Genomic DNA, 24,909 nt, shown 5'->3' with positions numbered 1-24,909 from the left:
AAACCGCTGGATCGATTTTGATGTAATTTAGTATGCAGATACAATGAGTCCCGTGAAAGAACATAAGATATTTTTGATCCCATATAATAGTACGGTTCTAATGCGATAAACGAATTTCCGCGTAACGGAGTTACGCCCACGCATCAACTAGTATAATATGTAACTGTTAAGGCTGCATAATACTAATCAATTATAGTATAGTAAAAATAAAAAAGTGACATAAACTTTTTGATTTTTACTATACTATTGATTGTTTATTTAAAAAAATCTTGTTGATGAACAGGAATACTTACTATCAACGCCCTCTGCCCTTAACAAGCAGGTGCTAATAAAAAAGTGTCGAGTTCAAATCAAGCTCAAATATCGTTTTGTCTAGCCTTCAGATTTACGGCGAACGCGCAATAAGGAACTTCGTCCCAATACTATCAATAATTGATCAAATGAGTAAATATAGCTTAAAGTTAAATAAGTAATTATTTACCCAACGCATGGAAACTGCGTGCGGGAGGATAGTAATTTACTTATGTCCATGATTTATTTAGTTAAAGGGGGTCAAAAATTAAGTACCTAATTTTATTACATAATTATAATAAGAATCGAGTACCGAGTACTCTCCTTAATTATTGAACATGTCTCACCAGTCATGCTATATAGAGATAGAGAACACGTACGGGTACATACCCTAAAGTATTATCACTTAGTTTTGTTACACCCTTTATTCACTCTGGTACACACTCACAATTGTAGCCAAAGCTTAATATAGTTAGTAACCAGCAATATTATTATAATTCCACTTTCCTTTATTTATCTATTCCATACAGACACAGATAAGCACTCAGGTTATGAATACTCGATGTATTTTGTATGAGCAAATAATATTCTTATTATTTTCCGACCATAGACCCTCGATGAATATACAGTGTGTAACAAAAATAAGTGATAATACTTTAGGGTGTGTACGTGTTCCTTGTAGAGAGTTCACTGTGAAAGTAGCAGCGCTGGAAGACGAAATTTTTTTTCACTTTTGTATAGGCAAGCGCCCGAGGGTCACGAGTTTCCCCATACAAAAGTGGAAAAAAAAAATAGTTTTTCAGCGCTGCTACTTTCACAGTGAACTCTCCACAAGGAACACGTACACACCCTAAAGTATTATCACTTATTTTTGTTACACCCTGTATAAAGAAAACACAACGTATGTTTGGCATTTATACAATGTGTCCCGACACCGCGGTGTCCGATCCTTTGATGTTATGATCTATGGCATCAACAAATTGGCTATCAAAATCATTTTTTTTCCAATTTCCAATAAAACATTTTTTTCTCTACTAAGTATATTATGTCACCAAAAATTAAAATAAAAGTATCGGATGCAAAAGGGTAAGGCCCTTTTTCTTCCAAACTAGTCATTTAATTAAAGTTGCTTTACCATATACAATTAAAAAATATGTACGGAGCGTATAACTCTTCGAGATCTGCTATCTCTGTCTGTCTTGTCACTTTTAAACATAAATTAAAAGTATCTGATAATACTTCGTTTGAATATTTCCTGGTATTATATCAGTCGCAATCAGAGTGTCGTTCACCTCCATGATTCCTAGATATTCAACTCTAGTACAAACAAATTAATTCTGTAATTCAAATTCTCTTTGTGAGACGCGAAATCAAATCACTGGGAACTTCAAATTATTGATATTTGTGTCCCGGTTACAAAGCTAAGTTAATATTATACAGTTGTTTGCTCTAACACTGGGTTCCGTGATTGTGCTTAATTTGATAGTCAGCTATTGAAAATGTTATCTGCGGGGCGATATCGTATAAATTATGGTATGATTGGATTTTATGGGGTCTGTATCGAGTCAGTCACGTGCCTACTTACTGCGACATACAATCAACGACGTGTGTGACCCGCATAATGACGCGGTTAACCGCTTGTCAACACTGAGATTCGGTTTATTCTTCTTATGAGGTATTAGGTAGATTCTTCTTATGTGGGTATATCAAAATAAAAGGCACAGAATTTTACGTAACTGATTGACTTTGTCTGAGATGTTGTAAAAGTGACATGACAGACAAAGATCTTGTCAACAAAAAACAAAAATTTTGTAAAAATTTTCACATAATTTATACGTGGGAGAGCCATGCTTCGGCACGAATGGGCCGGCTCGGCCGGAGAAATACCACGTTCTCACAGAAAACCGGCGTGAAACAGCGCTTGCGCTGTGTTTCGCAGAGTGAGTGAGTTTACCAGAGGCCCAATCCCCTACCCTATTCCCTTCCCTACCCTCCCCTATTCCCTTCCCATCCCTCACGTCCCCTATTACCCTATTCCCACTTAAAAGGCCGGCAACGTACCTGCAGCTCTTCTTATGCTGCGAGTGTCCATGGGCGATGGTAGTTGCTTTCCATCAGGTGACCCGTTTGCTCGTTTGCCCCCTTATTTCATTAAAAAATAAATAAATAATATAATTTAAAACTTTGTGCCTCGGTTAAAGTGTGAATCTTTGGTGTGGCTGAAGCAACAGAAAAATGTAACAAAAAAAAGTATGTGCAAACAAATAACGTCATTTCTTAGACGCATTTCCATTACATGAGTAACTGCCTTAAGATTACCCGAGACCATCGAAAATAAGCTACAAAATTGTATGTAAATTATGACAAGCACAATAGAATAAAGCTATTATAAATAGAATAAAGCTGATTTTAGATACATAGATTAATAACACTTTATGTTAGATCGCAGACTACAGACTTTTTGTGCGATCCAGGCAATCCTGCAAGACAAAGAGTTCAAGAAAATAAATAGCTGGGGTAAATTATAAGTCATAAAATATGGATTACTTGAAATATTATGTATACATTGAGATGATTGTTTAGGCTCGGAGTATACTACGGATAACATTAGAAATAAATATAAACTGTATTATAATATTTTAATATAATATACTTACATGAAAATATATAAATATATTATATTCGTAATACATCTTAATTAAGCCTATTATTATTATTAATTCCTTAATTAATAATAATAATAAGCTTAACTAATATGTATTACGAATATAATATATTACTTATTACACAAAAACAATTTAACTACTTAATATATTACTAATTATAATATTAAAAATAATATTATTATTTAGCGTGTGACTTTGTTCCAAAGATGTCGATGTAGATTCGATTTAAAAATTATATCAAGTGAACTCAAGTCACAGATGTCACGTGGAAGATCATTCCACAAATGCGTAGCTCTCACACTAAGGCTAAAGGAGTCTGCAATGTATCCGGACTAAGCAATTGCCACAAGAAGCTTGGATCATTACTACGAAGACAAGCTTTAACCTTAACACAATAAAGAGAAGATAACATTTTAGCTTAACACAATAAAGAGAAAGCAATTAAACGGGCCCGAGAACACAATTATGAATTTCACGCGAAAATGAATCTAATTTGACTTATTTTGATACGCACAGAAATTCATAATAACTTAAATTTTGATTTATTATGAAATTAATTTTACGACGAATACGGTGTTTTTATAGGTGCGTTTATAAATTTACAAAGCAAACAATCTTAGTAGTTACGACTGCTAATAATTTATGTGCCTTTGAATGTCGAGAGTATGTTTGCATAGGTGTAATAATATTATTCAATTCATGCACAGGTCTACTGGTTTCGACTAAAGTAGGAAATATAATATTATACCTCAATTTCTATTATATTATTATAATACATAGATTATAATTATTTAACCATGTTAACTTGGTAACGTTAACATGGTACTATAAAACCAAATTGCTAGTAAGCGATTTGGTTTTCGCTGGAATAAAATCTATTATAATAATAATAATCAAGATTTTATTCGTATCTGTCAGCTGTTTGTTATCTGTCTCTTCTCTGCATAAACATGCCGCTGAACTGATTTGGATCAGCTGGTTTGCTGGAAAGCCTTCGATATTAACCGGTACGCAGACTATCTCCATACTAACCCTAGTAGACAAGTGGCAAGCGATTATCGTAAACGCCAACAAAATGTATGCGATTTGACATAAGTCATCGCTTTGCTAGCGAATATTAATGTCATATCCCATACATTTTGTTGGCGTTTTGACACTTGTCTCTAGGACCAAAAAAGACAGCAGTTTCTGTGTTTTAAGTTTGAAGAGACAGACAGAGAAAGATTCGCATTAAATATTAAAGTCTGGATTTACGAGTACATCAGTTAAATACGAGTAAGCTCGACTTACTTTAATACACATGAAGTGACTTGGTAAAACTACTAACCAGTTTTATCAAGTTGTTAACATTGGGGAAGTAGGCTGGACATCTGTTAACACAAGTTTGCTGTGCACTGGACGACGGACGTCCCGGGTATACCTAACTCTACAAATTGTTATCCAATAATTTTTCTTTGCAATTTTTTACATAAAACATTGAGTTTTGTGTAAAAATATTACATTTTTAACCGACTTCAAAAAAAGGAAGTTATCAATTCGACGCTTGTGTATGTAATATTTCCAGAACTGCCCAGTTTTTATTTATGTTAGTCTATTTCAGTGTCTGAACAAATGTGCCAAATTTCAAAAGTGTATGTATGTATGTACATGTATGTTATGTATGTATGTATGTTTTTATGTTTGTGTTCGCATATCTCCGGAACAACAAGTCTGATTTAAGTAAAAATTTTTTTCTACTAGGTATTGTTCAACTTAGGGAACACTACAAGTTTTATTAAAATCGGTTCAGTAGTTTTTGAGATGAAGCAATTTTAATTCTCAATTACGTAAAGTTTTGTAGTCGATATTTATTTTTATTAAAATACTATTAATTAAATAACATCACGTGTACCTTCATAACAACGATAAAGTAATAAATTAATAAACTATAAAATTTTTCGTCCTCGTCCGTCAAGTGTCTCTTCCAAAGCTAGGATGTCCATTGTCCATCAAGCGTGAACCATTGTCCAAAGCAAGAAAAGTGTGTGGTGAGTGGTGATACAAGGTTGTTAGCAATATAAAGTAACTAGAGGTCGCCCAGTGGTCGAAATTCGACCAAAAATAATTTAAATTACAAGTTTCAAGATGATATTTATTGAAGTGATATTTAAAACAAAGTCGACAACATGGTCACCGTTGTCAGTGTCACAGATAATTATTAATGGAATAAATATTAGATAACAGTGTTTGAGATTCAATAAAAAAATCTATTCATTGTCAATTTGATGGCAGACGTCAAAATAATCCAAAGACTAAATTCGTGTCATTAAAAAAGGTAGTGTGCACATTGTAGTGCGTGTAATGATTTATTTATTTAAAAAAATGTAAGAAAAAAGCTTAATTTTAAATTAATATTGGCTCGATGCACTCCTTCATCTCCTTGTCTGGTACCTGTAACACAAGTCCTTTAGGTACTTAGCACGGGGCCAGACTGACGTGGTGTGAAGCGTCCATAGATATTATATTATATATTATTATATATATAAACAATCTCTGTGCGATTTCGTCGTTTTCGCATTTTTCCAAAAAAGAGGTCCAAAGTTTTTCGCTCGCGTGTTATTATGTTAAATGATATTCGTAAATTTCGTTGGCATTTTATTATTCGTATATTGGTATGTAACAACGAAATTACAATACGATTTTGCTGGCTAGTTTATGGATTTGGTAGATAAAAGATTAGCAATGTCAAAAACATTTTAGATAATTCTCCGGAACAATGTGATATATTGATTTACAGCGATGTATGTTGTACGAGTACCGCTTAATTGATTCCTGATCGTAATGTCGTCTCTTCGTTACGATATATTGTGTTTGTAGAGCCTATATCATCATGTAAAGTTATAAGTAAAACGCTTGGCTGAGGCACTGCTGTGCCCCCAGAAATAACCCTTACCTTTATTGTATAACAAATAAATAAATAGATAAAAGTCTATTCATGTGTGATTTGTCTGCGGAACCCTAAAAAGGGTTTTAGGGTTCCGCAGACAAATGGCAAAAAACGGAACCCTTATAGATTCGTCATGTCTGTCTGTCTGTCTGTCCGTCCGTATGTCACAGCCACTTTTCTCCGAAACTCTAAGAGCTATACTATTGGAACTTGGTAAGTAGATGTAATTACATCTACTTACCAAGTATAAACCGCATTAAGAGTTTAATATAAAAATGGAAAAATTATTAATAGGTAAACCCCATAGGTACAACTGAAACACAAAAAAAATTTCATGTAACCTATGCGTGTGAGGTATCTATGGATAGGTCTTCAAAAATTATATTGAAGTTTTCCTTATAATTTTTTTCTAATCTGAATAGTTTGCGAAAGACACTCTTGCAAATTGGTAAAATGTGTGTCGCCCCCCTCTAACTTCTAAAGTAGGGGCATGATAAATCTAAAAAAAATATATGAAGTCCATTACTATAAAAACTACCAATGAAAATTGGTTTGAACAAGATCTAACTAGTAGTTTTTTTTTCGTCATAAATGGTAAATTAAAATAAACTTTCATTAAATCAACTGTAATATAAAAATAAATCAAAAACTTTTTAATTTCATAAAAATAATCCGTATTGCTGCTGCGGAACCCTTCATAAGCGGGTCCAACTCGCACTTGGCCTGTTTTTTACCATTACACCACAATTAGACATTATGACGAAAACAAAAAATAATAATAATAAAACTAAAAAAACAAATAAATAGAACGTACCTACAAGGTTACAAATAATTTTGATTATTTTTCCGACCCAAATATCGACCAATAGAATTGCACCATTCGACGTCACGTGGTACAACCTACATGGTATTATACCGATAATTTTTTGAAAATTTTCTCTGGTAGTTGCTATATATAAAAAACAAATTCTAATTCTATTGGCCGACATTTGGGACGGAAAAATAATCCCCCGAATACCACACGAGCTTCAAAATTATCTGGCATTTCCCCGAAATACCCGATAATTTTGAAGCTCTTGTGGTATTATAAGTGACAATAAACTCCTGAATTTGCATTCTTTAAAAAAATTCCGAATAATAAAGAAATAAAAATTTACAGCCACAGAAATGACGTAAATAATAATAAAATAAAACGCTGCGCATACAAGAAACACAATATTTAACACTACATAGAGGGCAAACGGAAAATTTTGCGTTCATAAAAATAAACTGAGATTGTCGAGATAGAAGCTACAACATTACACTACATCAAAACAAAATATTTTAACGGTCCCAAGTATTTGGAGACTTTCCAGAAAACACTATTGTCGAATATTCAAATTCTTTCGTTTTGTTTCAGATTCTTGGTGTTTGGATTGCATGTTAAAATGGTGGAAACGATAAAGAGAGGGGGAAAACTCCAAGTGCGCATAGTGTGTGAAACATTGTAGATACAGACGCTAGCAAGATGAGTCTTCTTCAGATTGTCTTTATAAGTGTTTCCTGTACCTTACTCCAGTTAATTGGTAAGTTGATAGAATAAGTTTTAGCTACTGAGTTGGTTTAATACTTTCACTTAAAAATAAAATGTGGAAAAATGAACAATTATAGATATTTTGAAGGAAAAATCTTTAAATCAATGCGGCAAGCGACCCCGACCAATCGAGTAAAATGCCACTTTGTGACATAGGCTATTAGGTTTCATTTTGCTCTACAACACCACAAAGCAGCGGCGACATGGGTCGCTAGACCAATGTCGGTAGAAAATGAAACCTATAAGCCTATGTCATAAAATGGCATTCATTTATAATATTAATATTTTGGAACGAAGTTCCTTATCCTGCGTTCGGCGTAAAGGAGGCTAGACAGAACGATATTTGGCCTCGACACTTTCTTAATAGTACCTGCATGGTAGGGGCAGAGGGCGTTGATAGTATTCCTGTGCGTCATCAAGATGGCGTTTTTTTGAGTATAAACAGCGACGTATTGTCAGTATTCCTGGGCGTCAATAGATGTAGATTTTTTAATATTTTTTTAGGGTATATGTATACAGGGTTTTTGAACATAAGAAATAACTTCGTTCCATTAGAGTGTCCCTTGACACCTCTCAAGTCTTTTTTGTTGGTCACGGTCGCTTGCGGCAAAAATCGGAAAATCACTTATAGTTAAACTTTTGACAATTAAGAGGTAACATAATTTCCAACAATCCAAAATCACAGGTTATCTACGACACACCGATTAATTAAGCAAATATTAGTGTGGGGTGGTCTCGGTGATATCGCTTTGAGAAACATTCTTATTATTTAGTGCGTTAGGGAGGGTTAAAAGGGGTCTCGCACAAAGCTTGACTGGCGTGGCCTAATTATGCCTCTTTTGCTTTGACTATTACTGTAGCACGGCTGACAGGTAATGTACAGGATGTTCAACAGAGATATTCATTAAGAAGACTTAAAACATAATGTTTCGTTTCTTAAAAAATGCTTAAAGATTTTATGAAATTTTGCTAAAGTGAAATAGTTGTTCTTTTTGGTGAAAGATGATGAAACTATTAATTAACTGCCATGTTATCTACATAATATTATCAAGTTATATAGTACAGTGTCCCTAGAACATTTTTTTTATTTGATTACTATCAAGCTAATTTTTTGTGACTAGCTTCATTTTGATAAGACGAACGTCGAACAACAATTTCCTCTGCGAAAATTCTCGAAAGTGGTAGCTAACACAGTGATACTTTCTAGCTGTGTTAGCTACCACTTTTAATAAATATTTCGATTTGATGATGCTAAAATATGGATTGTTCTATTTGTAGGACAATATTACTGTTAAATTGTATAAATATTAAGCTATCAAAATACAAAAAATCAGCTGGTTTGTGATATTATTTTAGGGTTAGCTACTATTAAATAGTAGCTAACCCTAAAATAATATCACAAACCAGCTGATTTTTTGTATTTTGATAGCTTAATATTTGTTCATCTTATCAAAATGAAGCTAGTAGTCACAAAAAATTTGCATGATAGTAATCAAATAGAAAATTTTCTAGGGAACCTGTACTATAAATTTATAAACTTGATAATACTATGTAGATAACATGGCATATAATTAATAGTTAGTAATTATAACTTGCTTTAATACGAGCTGCCGTAAACATGTGAAGTTTGCCAACTCGACGTGTTTTTCATAATCATACAAGGATTGAGGAGACTGATGCGCAGAGTGGCTTTCTTTTCGTTTTAGGGTCAATTCAGACCGCAACGCGACGCATAGATGCATTTCTAAATTTGTACTGAATTCACAGCTCATTTGCATGACATGGCACGCTATTGAATTCTGTCAAATCCATACAGAAATGCATCTACGCGTAGCGTTGCGGTCTGAATTGACCCTTAGGGACAACGGAATGGCAGTGTTTCTAGGGTTCCGTACTTAAAGGGTAAAACAGTACCCTATTACTAAGACTTCGCTGTCTGTCTGTATGTCTCCATGCTGTCTCAAGAACGATCAATCAATCAATTTCTATTGCCCATATTATAACAAAAAATAAAATATAATTAATTAAATAATTGAGGGGGCCGCAATAGAAAAAAAAAATAACGTGGGAGAGCTATGCTTCGGCACGAATGGGCCGGCTCGACCGGAGAAATACCACGGGCTCACAGAAAACCGGCGTGAAACAGTGTTTGCGCTATGTTTCGCCGAGAGAGTGAGTTTACCGGAGGCCCAATCCCCTACCCTATTCCCTTCCCTACCCTCCCCTATTCCCTTCCTTACTCTCCCCTACCCTATTACCCTATTTCCTCACAAAAGGCCGGCAACGCTGCAGGTGCAGCTCTTCTGATGTTGCGAGTGTCCATGTGCGACGGAAGTTGCTTTCCATCAGGTGATCCGTTTGCTGGTTTGCCCCCTTATTTCATTAAAAAAAAAAAACTATTTTTGCGATATAATTGGTCGTAACCACGGATTTTAAACCCTGTGCGACTGGCACTTGGCCGATATTTTGTTTATCACTTTCCTGGCATTCCCGGAGTGTTGTTTTTTTAACGGAAACGAATCCCTGCTCGGATAAAATTGTGATAAACTAACTAGTTAAGAAAAGTAAACAAAAAATATGTTGCCAAAAAAATAGCTTGTACAATTCGAATGATTGGAAGCAATAAAAGGCATACATCATTGGTGATAGATTGTAGCAACATCAGTACCTTGTCGAGAACTCGTATATTACGACTTCTTGCTATTCAATTTGTAGAGAGGCGTTGTGGCGTACATCCATCCATCAAAAGTCTGGCACTCGATACACACGGACGATTGTTCAAAAATATATTTTTCTCTCCACTTTTTTTTCTATATGTCGTCTCTGTGAGAAGCGATCATTATAGCTATTTCTATTTTAAAAACATTTACCACTATCTTATATCTTTAAACGAGCAATTCTTGTATATTATATAATTGGAATCTCGGAATCGGCTCCAACGATTTTCATGAAATTTAGTATATTGGTGGTTTTGGGGGCGATAAATCGATCTAGCTAGGAATCATTTTTAGAAAATGTCATTTTATTCGTGTTTTACCGAATACCGAGCAAAGCTCGGTCAAATAGAAGCTCAAATAGAAGGTCAAATAGCTAGTTTCCATAAAACGTGTACGTACCTTTTTTTTCTTTTTCGCCGAGAAAATGCTACCATCGAAGAAATTGATTCATAGGCGGACCTACATCACATTTTGGTCGAATTATGTCTATTTAATGATTTATCATCTTTAGATCGACAAGACTTTAAATGAACATGGCGAAAAAAGGAACTTACCTATGTCGCCATCATACTAAAACGCCATTTTTGACAGTTCTTATTAACGTGCAGCGCCCCCGCCCACGTTCATCTAAATTTTAAAATCTTCTTGATCTATATTTTTATATGCGACTGAAATCTGTGGGCTGGGCTTGACATAACGCGATCAAACTACATAGGTAAGCTCTTAGTTCTGTCTACTATACTATCTGCTTATAACTCAACTTCTCTGATTTTACTAGATTTTAAGCCAATTTATTCATTTGCGGCCTACGAATAATAAAAACTAAGGAAAAGTAACTCCGTAAAAAACGTGCTCCACAATAGTTATCAAAAAATTGTACCTTAGGTACACATTTCAATACATTTGCAATATTTAGGTGACCTTGAGTGGTACTAGGCTGACGTTACATGACCGATCAAAAGGAACCAAATTTTAACGGTAATAGTTTGGGAGTTACGATTCCTTAGTTTTTATTATTCGTAGTTTGCGGCCAACCTGGCCAGCAAATGAATAAATTGGCAACAAAAGAACAAAAACTCTAATAGTTTATCTTGTTTCTAGACTGACGGCGACCATTGTTTGTGCGTCGGAATAGCGACGTTGCCATGGTGCCATATTATTATTTAGTCACTTCAATAAAATAATATGGGCGAAATCTTTTATATGGCAAAACAACGTTTGCCGGGACAGCTAGTAGAAATATACAATAAACCATTCTGTTTAGTCGGTTTTATTTCAACGAAATAGTTGAGCTTTACCTACTACAAAATATATTTATACTGTATCGTTATCTATATACGAGTATTAATTACGCAAGCGAAAAACTTTGTAACCCTTTTTATAAAAAATGGGGAAACGTACGTGCATGAAATTTTGCACAGTTATAGTTTATATGGTGAAGGAGTGCATCGAACTAATATTATTTTGAAATTATGTTTTTATTATACATATTTTTAACAAATAAAACATTACACACACTACAACACACACACATGAGAAATGACAGATTCTTGAGTGACAAGCCTATACATACGAATTATACTCTTTTATTTATGGTTGAAGTCTGTTGACAACAAGTTGACAAATTGAAAATGGATTATAGTTTTTTTATTGATGCTTACACGGCCAGTCTGAGATCAGCTAAGTCCCAGAGACAAGAGTTGAAAAAAAATATGATAAAGTCAATATTTTTTACAAAATATAGGTAGTAGTCCTAATGTCGTTGAAACTAAGGTCGAATTTCGACCATTGGGCGATCTCTAGTAGTTATTATAGTATAACATACCACAAGTAATATTATAATCCAGTTTAAAATATATTTGCTCAATATTTATGAAATTTTTAGCAAGGCTAACGAAAACATGCGAAAACATTGTTCATTTATAAAATACATTCCACTTTTATGTAAAACATAAAATACCGTTCCCTACCAGGAAATTTGCATGGGAATTAAACAACCAAATAAAAATATATTTATATCCGAGCTTCAAAGCACAAAGCCGGATACCACAAGGATAACCTTGCCTCAAAGATCATAGCGTTTTCCTTACACAGGCTTAAGGTATACATGATGATATGAGAACGTGAAAAAAACATTGCATTATGTATATTTTTTTATGAAAATATTTGTATTGTGAAAGTATTGGATCTTTTTATTAGGAAGTGGGTGTGTGCTCTAATAAATAAATAGAAAACTTGAGAGGTGTCCAGGGACACCCGAATGGAGAAAATTTATTTCTAATGTTCAAAAAACCTGTATACATAATTACACACTCAAAAAAATATTAAAAAGAACGCCATCTAGCTGACGCACAGGAATACTATCAACGCCCTCTGCATGGTAGGACATGCAGGTACTAATAAAAAAGTTTCGAGGTCAAAATATCGTTCTGTCTAGCCCCTATATATAGACCCCTAAAGCTGATAAGGAAATTCGTTCCCATAATAATATCATCTTTAAGAGGATATAAAATGTGGTTGTGAACAAAATATGTAAGAGCCCGGTTGTCATGCTTTAAAATATTATGCTGATTCGATCACAGGCTCTCTCGCGCAAGAATGAAACAGTAGTTGATACTAGCGACACTTGAGTTTTGAGAATCAGACCCCAGAAGCCCCAGATCTCTCCCCAGCTGTCGGTATGTCTCAGAAATCAATTTGCTTATTTATTTTACTTGAAAAACGTTTTATTGCATCATTCCTCCGATAGATGTTTTTCCTTCAACGTCATTTGTCAGTCTCAATTTGATGGTAAAAGCCTTTGCGCATCATGTCATTATTTATATACGTATTGCTCTTAAAAAATTAGCTTGGGAATACAGAAATACGCAATTTCGTACCTAACCGTATCTGTTGAATGGTTAATGCGTGTTCTACTAACCCATATCTTGTAGATAGATTTCAGATCAGTTATTATTGAAATATTATTATTCAATTATTAAAATGAAATATTGTAGCCCTTTTAACGTTCAATCGCAATTAAACTGGAATATCCTAGAACCGTACCCATCTTAAACTATATCTAACGTTACCCTGCGTACTAGTGCACCCTAACAATAACAACACATTTTTAAAAAGATATTAAAGTTTTTAATTATCATCTTACATAGACTTTTTAACAATAATCTCAGTCTTACTGAACATAATTAAATCACATTAATTAGGTACTACCTACTTTATTATTCGTAGGGTACTACAAACAATTTTGGCATTTTTTGTTCTGGTGATCAGCGGGGCTAAAATGGTCGCTTTGAAGAATCATGATATGAATCATAATATGATTAATTTTTCTAAAATCGCAAAATGCAACTCTGCTTGCAATTCATTTCTGTATTTTTTAAGTACTGATTTGACATTTGTCAGTTTGACAGTTTTGACAATTCATTTGCTGAATTGATTGAGAGGAATTGCTAAATGTGACCATTTTAGCCCCGTAGTACAAATGAAAGTTTTGCACGTCTCACATTGCGTTCGTGATTTGCGGTCTTTGGACCTCGGGAAGAAAAAAACACCTTCCAGATTTGAAATTAGGAGAAACTATAGAAGACGTTGGTCTTTTCCCCAGTACCAATACTTATTTCTAGGGACGTTGGTCGGTATTGAAATCTGGCTTCTAGGTGCGGTTTTATGAGATCAAAAGCGAGACTCTTCAAATAAGTGCACCTATTCTTGAAAAATGCTTATTAACAGCATCTGAAGAATGTAACAGTTTCATAGATCCCCACAATATTTAGTATTCCATAGAACACACAGAGGCTCAACCGGCGAGTTTTGCGCGACACACTGTAGATGACAAAGCTATCCATGCCGTACAAATTTTTCGCTGCTTTTCTGTTTTTGTCTACCTATACCACGTAAAATATCTGGAACGCTGAGGACAGTGACTGGTACGCATTAGAACTGAACTGCAAAGATACTTCTTCTGTTTCTTCGTCTGAATCCCGAGGTGACTCTACTTCTAAAGAGTGAGGACTCTGAGATAAAATTACGTCATCGCGAATATCTTGGATAACTTCATCCAGCGCTTCATCAGATGCCTCACCAAAAACCAGATCTTTACCATCTTCCAATTCTAGAAGAATATTTTCTATTTCATTTTCACTCAAATTACGTCTAGACGCCATCTGGAAAAAAAGAAAATAAGTTAGGAGTGCGTAAACAATCTTATAATGCTATCAAAAACAAATAACCCCACAATATAAAAACTGCTTGACCGATCTCGATAAATTTTATAGGGTACAGTCCTGTTTTAGGGTTCTCAAGAAAAAGACCAAATAAACAACGTTTCAGAACGAAAATTTTAGAAAAAAGTATTTCTATAATAATTAATTTATAATGTGCAGACGGGCATGAGCTCTGAAGTTATAAAGTAAGGCAGATCGCTGATGATTTACTAATGTCTATTTTACTAATGTTACCTGAAGTAACATTAGTAAAATAGACATTAGTAAATTCCTAATCTCACGTATAACATCCATTATGAAAAGGACATAGACAGAAATTCACTCTGTAAAAAAACGCTGACAAAATGTGTCGCCATATTTCTTCCCGTACATAAATCGCTGGCCAGTTAGATTAGCGGGAGCGGTAACATGTACGACCATTATTCTTTCGAGTTGACTCTTGGACTATAAATATAGCTTTTATGATGTTTTTACAGTTCGATTGAGGACTTTTCCTGTTCACTTTCCTTATTCAGGGGTGTTCACAATTCAAACAAAGAAATATAATAGATATGGCGTACGTCTAGAAGCGTTCAGGTCTCTCTTTGGTTTTTGAGGTCATAATATTTTGTGGTAAGGTTTATATGACATTGTTTTTTTATTGCACGAAAAATAGTTTCAGAGCCTTGTCGATCCCTTCTATTTTGTGTGATATCAGAAAATGTTCAACTGCAGCGCGAAAGTTTTATTACAAATTGTTTTATGAACAAAATACGCGTTTTAAACAAATAGCTAATAATAACATACAACCTATGCTATTGTTGTAGTAAAGTAAGAATTTATGAGAAAATTATGTGTCTGTCGACTAGGCGTATCGTCCTCAAGAGGGCCTATCAAGGTAAAATAAAAGAGAAGGCATAAAGTAGCAATTTACGATACCCCGAGGCCGGTGCCACTGTCATACAAACGACCGTTTAACTTATTACGTGACAATCTAAACTAATGTTAAAATAATATAATATTATGTAAATGTTGGTTTGTAGAGTATATGGTACATCTGTTTCATATATTTGACCACTTTAAACACTAACTTAGAAAATATTATGGTGATTATTGATGAAAAATAAAAAAGCAACAACGGGCTAGTGCTAGTAGAAATGAAAACAAACAGTAGTCATGTAGACTAGAAATTAGATGCTACTTTTCAACGATGCAAAATATTTGTGTCCCATCAACATTTAACTAAACATAAAGATGCTCAAATTGCAATAAATTAATGCAGAAGCATCTAAGAAGGTCGGGGATTTTCTCGCTAGTAAAAACATGTAGTTAGCTGAAAGAATACCTCATTAATTCTTCGTCACGACGTCCTTACCACTTTAGTACTTACGGCGTTTTGTCCCCTATAATCTCCCTTTAAAAATGACACACTTTCCGCCCCTGGCTTACTAGGAGGTACGGAGGATAAAATTATGAAAATTTCAACGTGTTGTATATTTATATATGCATAAAAATCAGTCAAGTGTGAGTTGGACTCGCGTAAGAAGGTTTCCGTACCATTATAGAGCAAAAATAATCAAAAAATTGTGTTTTTGTATGGAAACCCCCCTTAAAAATTTATTTTACTATAATTTTATCATTAATTAGGAAAGTAAAAAATATATAAATGAATATATTTTTGTGAATATTTCAAGTTCCAACTTGTAGTCATTATTATTATAGAGCAAAATGCCAAAAAATCGCGTTTGTTGTATGGGATAAAATAATAATATAATTTTGTTTTTAGCAACAGAAACACATACTAATTGGTGAACATTTCAGCTGTTTAGCTATCGCGGTTCTGCAGACGGATAGACAATCTTAGTATTAGGGTTCCGTTTTTACTCTTTCGGTACGGACCCCTAAAAACGAAGTAGAAACTTGACTTGAGTTATTCAGAAGGAATGAAAGTTTTACACGTGGGAGAGCCATGCTTCGGCACGAATGGGCCGGAGAAATACCACGTTCTCACAGAAAACCGGCGTGAAACAGCGCTTGCGCTGTGTTTCGCCGTGTGAGTGAGTTTACCGGAGACCCAATCCCCTACCCTATTCCCTTCCCTACCCTTCCCTACTCCCTTCCTTACCCTCCCCTGTTCCCTCTTAAAAGACCGGCAACGCACTTGCAGCTCTTCTGATGCTGCGAGTGTCCATGGGCGACGGAAGTTGCTTTCCATCAGGTGACCCGTTTGCTCGTTTGCCCCCTTATTTCATTAAAAAAAAAAGTTGTAACCCATGTCTTTCTAGAATATACATAAATATTATATTATTATGACACGAAAAATAAACAGAGTTAATAAATTTTATTTTGAATGAGTATTAAATTTAACATTAATCTGTTAGATCATTCATGTTGCTTATAATTTTAATTCAACCATCCAACCGTATTGTTATTTTTTTTTGGTTTACACGCACGTACAAGAAATTGAAGGCGTCTTATATTATTTTGTAAAAATACAAGACTCTAATGTATAAAAAGAACAACTTATAGAGTTGTTTTTAATAGATTTACAGAATTTCCCATTTCTATTAAAAATATCTGCAACGTGCTATCCAGACGTTAAACAAAGTCACAAGATATCTGTCAATCCACTTATGTATATATTTTCCTGTTACGCAAAAACTAAATCACAGATCACATATTTTTACCTGTTAATTTTTACAGTAAAACAAAATTCCAGTACTTTACACGTTACAGTATAATTTTGTTTCATTATTTACCGCAAGTGAGCATTAAGCATCAAAAAAAGACTTTTGAGAGTCACTTGTAAGCAAACTGCTGCCTCGAGGCCTGGACCCCACTCAGGAAGTCGGTAACAATGCAAGAGTTTAATGTGAACATTCGGAACTTTCTGGACGCTGCCTTATGAAATGTTTTAGGGTTCGAATTCAAAAATAGAATAATTGGTCACTGTTAAGCATTTGTGTACTAACCCACATATTTTTTTGTTAATGAATTTTTAAATGCAGTCTTGTTATAAATGATATCATCCCACGTATAATATCATTTATACGTGGGAGAGCCATGCTTCGGCACGAATGGGCCGGCTCGACCGGAGAAATACCACGTTCTCACAGAAAACCGGCGTGAAACAGCGCTTGCGCTGTGTTTCGCCGTGTGAGTGAGTTTACCGGAGACCCAATCCCCTAACCTATTCCCTTCCCTACCCTTCCCTACTCCCTTCCTTACCCTCCCCTGCTCCCTCTTAAAAGACCGGCAACGCACTTGCAGCTCTTCTGATGCTGCGAGTGTCCATGGGCGACGGAAGTTGCTTTCCATCAGGTGACCCGTTTGCTCGTTTGCCCCCTTATTTCATTAAAAAAAAAAATCTAGAGAACACAACTGCATTCATAACTCAATACGTAATTGTGTCCAATTATGTTTACGCTTTTTATTACTTTATCTTACAAAATATGATAGCCTAGACTCTAGAGGGTTTTAACCCCTAATATTTGAAAGGGAACTAGCAAAATATTATATAATAATATACAGGCAGCGGTACTACTTTTACAGTGAACTCTATACTACGTGACATTTTAATGGTTGTTTTCGTGCATTAAAAATATGATTCTATCTTATTAGTAAGTACAATAGATTTGTGAAGTTTTTGTTTATTAAAATCATAAATAAAATTCGGCCGGGTCATTGTCGCTCGCGCCTATCATAAAATAACTTGCCTGATTCGATAGTATTACATTACAATACAATACAATACAAAAACACTTTATTGCACACCAAAAAAATACAAAGTAAAAACATAAAACAACAATTTATAATGATGCACAAAAGGCGAACTTATTGCTAATAAGCAATCTCGTCTCGTTAACTTTAGGTTAATTGTTCTGCTGCGGGAAAACAACCACTAAAATGTCACGTTGTATAGATAACACATAATATTATGGCGCTCCCCCTACGGAGATGCCGTAATTTACCGTTTTGAACATTCCTTTCTCTGTTATTAATTTCCTATTTTTGTTTATTATACTCATGATATCAGCTTCCAAAGTAATACCAATTACAGATTTTCCTATTTGATCGCTATTAAGCATTTATAGTGTATTATCCCACATTTTGTTTTTGTTAAGTATGTTCTAAAGAGCATGACTGCATTCATAACTCAACGTAATTTTTGTGGGATGATACATGATATGCGCGTCCATTTTTCAGTCCTTTTGGCGTCTGTACCTTCTGTAGGTACGCCTCACTATGAAATTCACGCCTACTCAACTTATTAATATTATTACAATATGTGTGCTTCATCACTAACAGCATTACGGATGTCTGACTGTCTGAGTCAATCCATTACAGATGTAAATTCCCCAGACAACATACAAACGATCGAAGTATTTATAAACATAAATTCGCGCGGGTCCAGAATACAAAATAAAGCAACATTTTAAGTAACAATCTACGAGGACATTAGCATCTAAAAGAGAGCGTAAAACCAAATTAATTGCTCCGCTAGAAGCCATAACTTTGTTATAAACTGGGGACAGCTTAAGTCATCTCAATTTAGTAATTTCTTTCTTTCTTGGCAGTGGTTTTTATGTGGAATGACATTAATTATTTCGCTATTAACAAATTTTCGCGCTTGACTTTGTTTGACCTGCATAACAAAGTGTTCTTGGAATAGTTGGTTCTTGTTACTCGTAATTTATAATATATATGTAGCATTTAAATACAATTTATAGAATTAAAATAATTTATTATATTAACAAATTTTATAAAAGTTTCTTGTGATAATATCTTGTAAATACATAATATTATAGCTAGCTAAATTTTGCACGTCGTTTGCGATACCAAAAAAAGGTCGCAAGTATCCCCTAAATTTTTACATCATAAGAACCACCGTATGTATTAAAGTATCACATACCAGATTTCATCCTTTTCAGGAGCTAGGATACGACTGATAGACTAACTTGTCTTTCCATTTCCCTATGTCCTTTCCACTGTATAATATGGATATACAGTGGAAATGACATAGGATACATTCTCTTTTTTACTCATCAAAATTGGTTAGTAGTTTAAGTGTATAGAGGTTAAATACCAATGCACTTTCGCATATTTTATAATATTAGAATGGATGGAATAACAGATGCCTTCATAATACTTGTGGTTGTTACGATGTGCGTAAACTTATAAACTGTTCAGCATTCGACCTCTGTAAACAGTCGGCTAGAATTTCGTTATAAACGAGTTAATTTGTATGCTGAAAATATGGAATATGAGACGGGAGGCGGGCGTTCGAGGATTACGTCAGCTTAGGTTTGTAAAACGCTCCTAAATTTTGTTCCGTGTAATACGCGTAAAATATATTCCTATATTTTACGCGTCCGCGCGCCAAAGTCTTATCAACTTTCCGAGAGCTCTTTGGGATGGGTTTGGGTTTTTGTGTAAGTCTAATTCTTATATTAACTTGACGAATTTAAGCAATTCTTTTTTGAAGTCGGTTAAAAAAGGGGGAAATCACAGGGAGTATTGTGATCTTCCTTATCCGGTCTTGATCATTACTGTGTAAGCCTTTTATTTCGATACTAGATGACCCGGTAAACTTCGTGCCACTTTCCACCTATAAAAGCCTTCCCTGGAATTCCAGGGAATTGACTAATGACTAATTTTATTATTGTCTTTGGTTCAGGCGTTCTCAAGATTTTTTGCGAGACTAACAAAATTAAAAATTCATTTTTCATAATAGACGATTTCGACGTATGTATTGTGACTATTCATTACTAAAATCTGGAATGAACACAAAATTTCTGGCTACGATAGCCGACTACAGGAACTAATGTACACCCTCTGATCGGTGAAACAAACCTACCATTCGAAATTCGTCGCTCCCAGTTACATTATGTCCAGTACAATAACAACGCCCGTATTATCGGGACAATACACACAGCTCTCTGATTTGCATTATAACGCTCTACCTAAATATTGTCCGTCCTAATTAAATCGGTGTTAATTTCACTACTTCATTAACATTCTATTGTACGAAGATTATTCTTTTGATCCTAATTAGTTTCGTATTGTTTAGGGGCGCTAATAGACTGTCTAGAAAAATACTGTTTTATTTTTTTATACTATTGCATATTATCTTTTATGACGGGATTTGGGCGCGGCGACCGAATCAAGAAATTCCGTAAAGAAAACAACCTAACATCGCCCACTCTGACGACAGCTGCGGTGCGGCGTTGCCGATTACATAGTGTTTGTGTGCGTGAGACTAGAGTCTAGACGTATGCGAATTATAATTGCATAAGTTGATAAAATGCTTTGCCGCGGCAGTCTCCGAGTGTCACAAGTTTATTTTTTTCTACAGATTTGCCTGCCTCAAATAGCAATCCTGAATTTATATTTTGATCCTTTTGATGAATAATAAGTGATTTTATTATGTAAATAATTTTGAAAAATAATTTTAGCGAATAAATAAAAACACTGTTAGCAATAAATACGGAATTTTAAAAACGTCTTTGTACTTTGATGTTTTAATCAGGTTTTAGATATGATAATATCTAAAGCTATGATTGCTATCCGAAGAACAAGCGAGAAAGGCTCAACTTTTTCAAGTATGTGATAGTACTAGCAAAATACAGAAATGATTAAAATTATCGAACTCATAAACATTTAATTTGCCCGTACCCGCTCGTGTTTTTTCTCGCTAGGAATCCATTACCGTAATATCATCATTCGAAAAGCTCCGCTTTATTGGTTGCAGCAGAAAATGCATTTCTGCTGCTCCCTTTGATGGTAGATGAAAGGTTGCGTTTGAGATATTACATTAGATTAATGTCGACGCTCGTCAACAAACACAAAATACTCGTAAATATGTGCAGCTTATTCGTCGGCTTTTGCAAAATGATTTTAGTAATTACTGCTTACTTTTTCATGTCTCCTTTTTTATCATTATTTATCTTTTTCATCTTTAGTAATATTTGCTTTACAGTTTCTGATTTCCTCTTTATGGTGTATAAAAGTAGACAAATTATAAACTAAATTAAACAAAAATTATGATAATAATCATCACCAGCCTTGAAAACGTGCGTTCGTGCGTAATAAGTGCTTGTAAGTTGTAGTATTTTGTAACGAATCCATGGTGTAGGGGTTTAAAGCTTGGCTCTCGACTAGCATGTTTTTATTATTGTTTTATTTTAGAACAATATTAACATACTAGATAAAGCCCGTAACTCCATTGCACCAAAATTCGTTTACCGCGCGAGAACCGTACATTTCTCCGGGATAAAAAGTATCCTATGGCCTTTACCGGGACTCAAAGTATCTTCATATTAAATTTGAGCAAAATTGGATGCAGGTTGGGCCTAAGGAGGTAGAGGAGGAGGGACAGACAGACAGACAAACAGACAGACGGACATAGTTTCGCATTTATAATATTATTAGTATGGATTAATTATTCCAGTTGTTCTACCCAACGACTTTGTACACCGATCATCAATGCTTAGTTTTACGTAGGTACCATCGAGGAAGTTGATTCCTATGCAATTGAGAGACCAACGTTATTTGGTCGAATATGTCAATTCAATGTTAATTGTGATCTGTCAGCTGGGTTTGACGTAACGCAACCAAACTACTTAGGTCCCCGATTTGCATAGGAATCAACTTCTCTGATAATACATTCTTTCGTACGCACAATCCCCACTACTGAAACAAAGAATTACACTGAAAAAGTACGTTATAATTTTACGATTATAGTCTGTCAAAAAAGTGTAGAAATTAAAAAGTGGCAACATCGTAGTGTCATCCTTTTCAAATCAATCTAAGAAAAAAGGAATGACACTACGATGTTGCCACTTTTTAATTTCTTCACTTTTTTGACAGACTATATTTGTCATTGTTGACCCTGTCGTCAAAGAGAATATAATCACTACGTTTTGTCGTCAACCTGTTACATTCCTATACTCCACTCGGGCTAACTTGTCGCTAGCGGTCATTGACTCCCTGTCAAAAACTTGTCATTTTCCATATAAAACCACGATTGACAATATCTGACACTTCAGGAGGCCCACCGTCCGCAACCACCGCGGCACCGCGGCACCACGGCACCGCACCTTATGTGCCCGAGCTGCGCCTGCGGAGCGAGGTGCCCGCGACGCCGCTCTACGTGTCGCGCCTGCACTGGTCCATGACGGTCGAAGACGTCGTAAACTACATCCGCGAGAAGACCACCTACACCTTGAGGGTGGAGCGTCTGCACTCTCGCCACAAAGAGAATTTCAGTTCCTTTGTAGTGAGAGTGCCGACTCAAGTTTTATCCATCTTAGAGGTGGAGGAGTTCTGGCCCGCCGGTGTAGTTTACCGGAGGTTCCGGGGGAGGCTCCCGAACGAAGCGCGCATCACGTCGCTGAAAGAGACTTTACGTGATAAAGTGTAGTGTGATTGTGTGTGTGAATGTGTAAATAATATATATTAGGATAAAATTGTTCGGCGTGCATCCGTTGTCTGATTGCCATAACACAAGTTTTTACTTAGCATGGGATTAGACGACGTGATGTACGCTACCTAGCTTTTATACTATTGTATATCATTGTATGCTTAATAAAGAATTTGAAGAATTTTTGAATTGTCAATCGCGGTTTATATGGAAATGACAAGTTTTTGACAGGGAGTCAACGACCGCTAGCGACAAGTTAGCCCGAGTGGAGTATAACGCATTGGACAGGGACAAAAAATATAAAATATGTAATTGTAACGTTTGTATACACAGTGTAGATATTATTTTGATCACTAAGGGAAAAACATAATAAAACTACAATATTCTACACAACGAAGTGAAATAATAAACAAAAGCAATCTCCACACAATCATTTTCTCGTATATTGGTGAATGTTGGCGTAATTGGTGATATAAAATCGTGTTCGAGCCAGAATTATAATCGTAGTTCCAATCTACGATTACGGCTAATGAGAATTTAGGCGAAATTTATGTTTAAGGGTTGAATTCACCGTATATCGAGCCGTCAAATTAACATAACTACACAGTTTGAGGGAAAACGTTCCCTTATTTAATAATATCGGTATAATCTACAATGAATGATTGAAGTTTAAAACTGCCAATGTTCGTTTTCTGAATACACAAGAAAATTTAATGTAAATATTATTATTTTAAGGGTCAGTTCTCACCAAAAAGTGACGTGAGCCGCGTAAAACGATAGCGCACTCAATTTAAAATTCAAGTGACTTTTCATTTTCTATTATGAATATAAATATTTTTTATTTTGTATACTTCAATTCACTAATTTCTTCTCATTTCAGTCCAATCTAACCTCCTATGACCTGAACTGACCTATGGTAGCGAAGCCCCCATTTGCTACGATAGTGAGTGTACTGGTACAAAATAATATTTCGACTCCATTCCATCGGCTAAATGTCCAGCTTAGTGCACTTAAGAGCCCATATGACCCTAACTTGACTACATACTTTAACCTAGATCTCAAAATCTGTAAGGTCTATAAAACTGATTTTTTGACACAAGTAACTTCAGTTCATAAAGATTAAATGCTCAAGACAAAAACACGATTACTCAAAAAATGCTCGATAGTTTCTTTTTTACAAAAAACCTTGTTTTAGACACATTGTTGCTTGGATCTTCGAAGTTTACTGTCTTTTCTTCAATATTTTTTAATATCTAAAAAGGTATTGATAAAACCTAAATTTGCTCATAACACTTTTTTCATAATCATTATAGTTCGTTTTTTATTCAAGTAAAACTAACTCGGCGATGATTCCGCGCCGTCCTTTTTCACCTGGCATATGAAAGACGGGCATGAGTGTGAAAAGAGAAGGACGATGTTTGATTTTTAGAGTCAGGTGAGCTCAGAATTAAAAAAAATAACAATCGCTTTATCGAAAGCTGAAAAGGCTATTTTCTTGTTTTTCCTCCTAATCTATGCGGGAAGCGACTAATGGAATAATCTTATTAGTTCTATTATGTTAGCGGTGTAAAAATTATACTTAATTTATTTATTTACTACTTCGCATAAACTTATAATACGTATCTAAAAAATACACGATTTATCCCAGTAAGCTAAAGAAGCTTCATGTGCAAAAAAATGCTTATTTACCGTTTAGTAGACAGAAGTTTCCTCCAGTTCCCGTAGGCTAAGCTGCAAACAGAAATACATAGTTGAGTCGATTTCTATAATTTTGACAGGAAAGTTAGACTAATCGATCATTTCTAAAGATACTGTTGATTATTTTTCCGACCCAAATATCGACCAATAGAATTGCACCATTCGACGTCACGTGGCACCTACATGGTATTATACTGATAATTTTTTGAAAATTTTCTCTGGTAGTTGCTATATATAAAAGACAAACACCTCAAACTGACAGGTTGAATTCAATTGTGTCTCATGGTGCAATTATATTGGCCGACATTCGGGACGGAAAAATAATCCCCCGAATACCACACGAGCTTCAAAATTATCTGGCATTTCCCTCAAGGTTCCCTGCAAACAAATAAAGTCGTCAAGATTTTCAGGAAA

At 34.9% G+C, this 24,909-nt stretch overlaps 1 protein-coding gene across 2 annotated transcripts in view; it reads left to right on the top strand.

Moving 5' to 3' along the window:
• LOC121727998 overlaps nt 1–24,909 on the top strand; it is a 146,980-nt gene that overhangs the window by 60,219 nt on the left and 61,852 nt on the right. The window contains exon 2 of one of the 2 annotated variants that reach the window (XM_042116085.1): nt 7,283–7,448. In XM_042116085.1, the coding sequence (XP_041972019.1) occupies nt 7,391–7,448 (58 nt within the window). In that variant the 5' untranslated portion in view covers nt 7,283–7,390. Of the gene's footprint in view, nt 1–7,220; nt 7,449–24,909 lie in introns of those variants that run through there. The other variant, XM_042116084.1, reaches the window with a different exon arrangement.

Source organism: Aricia agestis, chromosome 6 (genome assembly GCF_905147365.1).
Source record: "Aricia agestis chromosome 6, ilAriAges1.1, whole genome shotgun sequence".
NCBI lineage: Eukaryota > Metazoa > Arthropoda > Insecta > Lepidoptera > Lycaenidae > Aricia > Aricia agestis.
The sequence above is the reverse complement of the archived record's forward strand: the minus strand, read 5'-3'. Positions and strand labels throughout refer to the sequence as shown.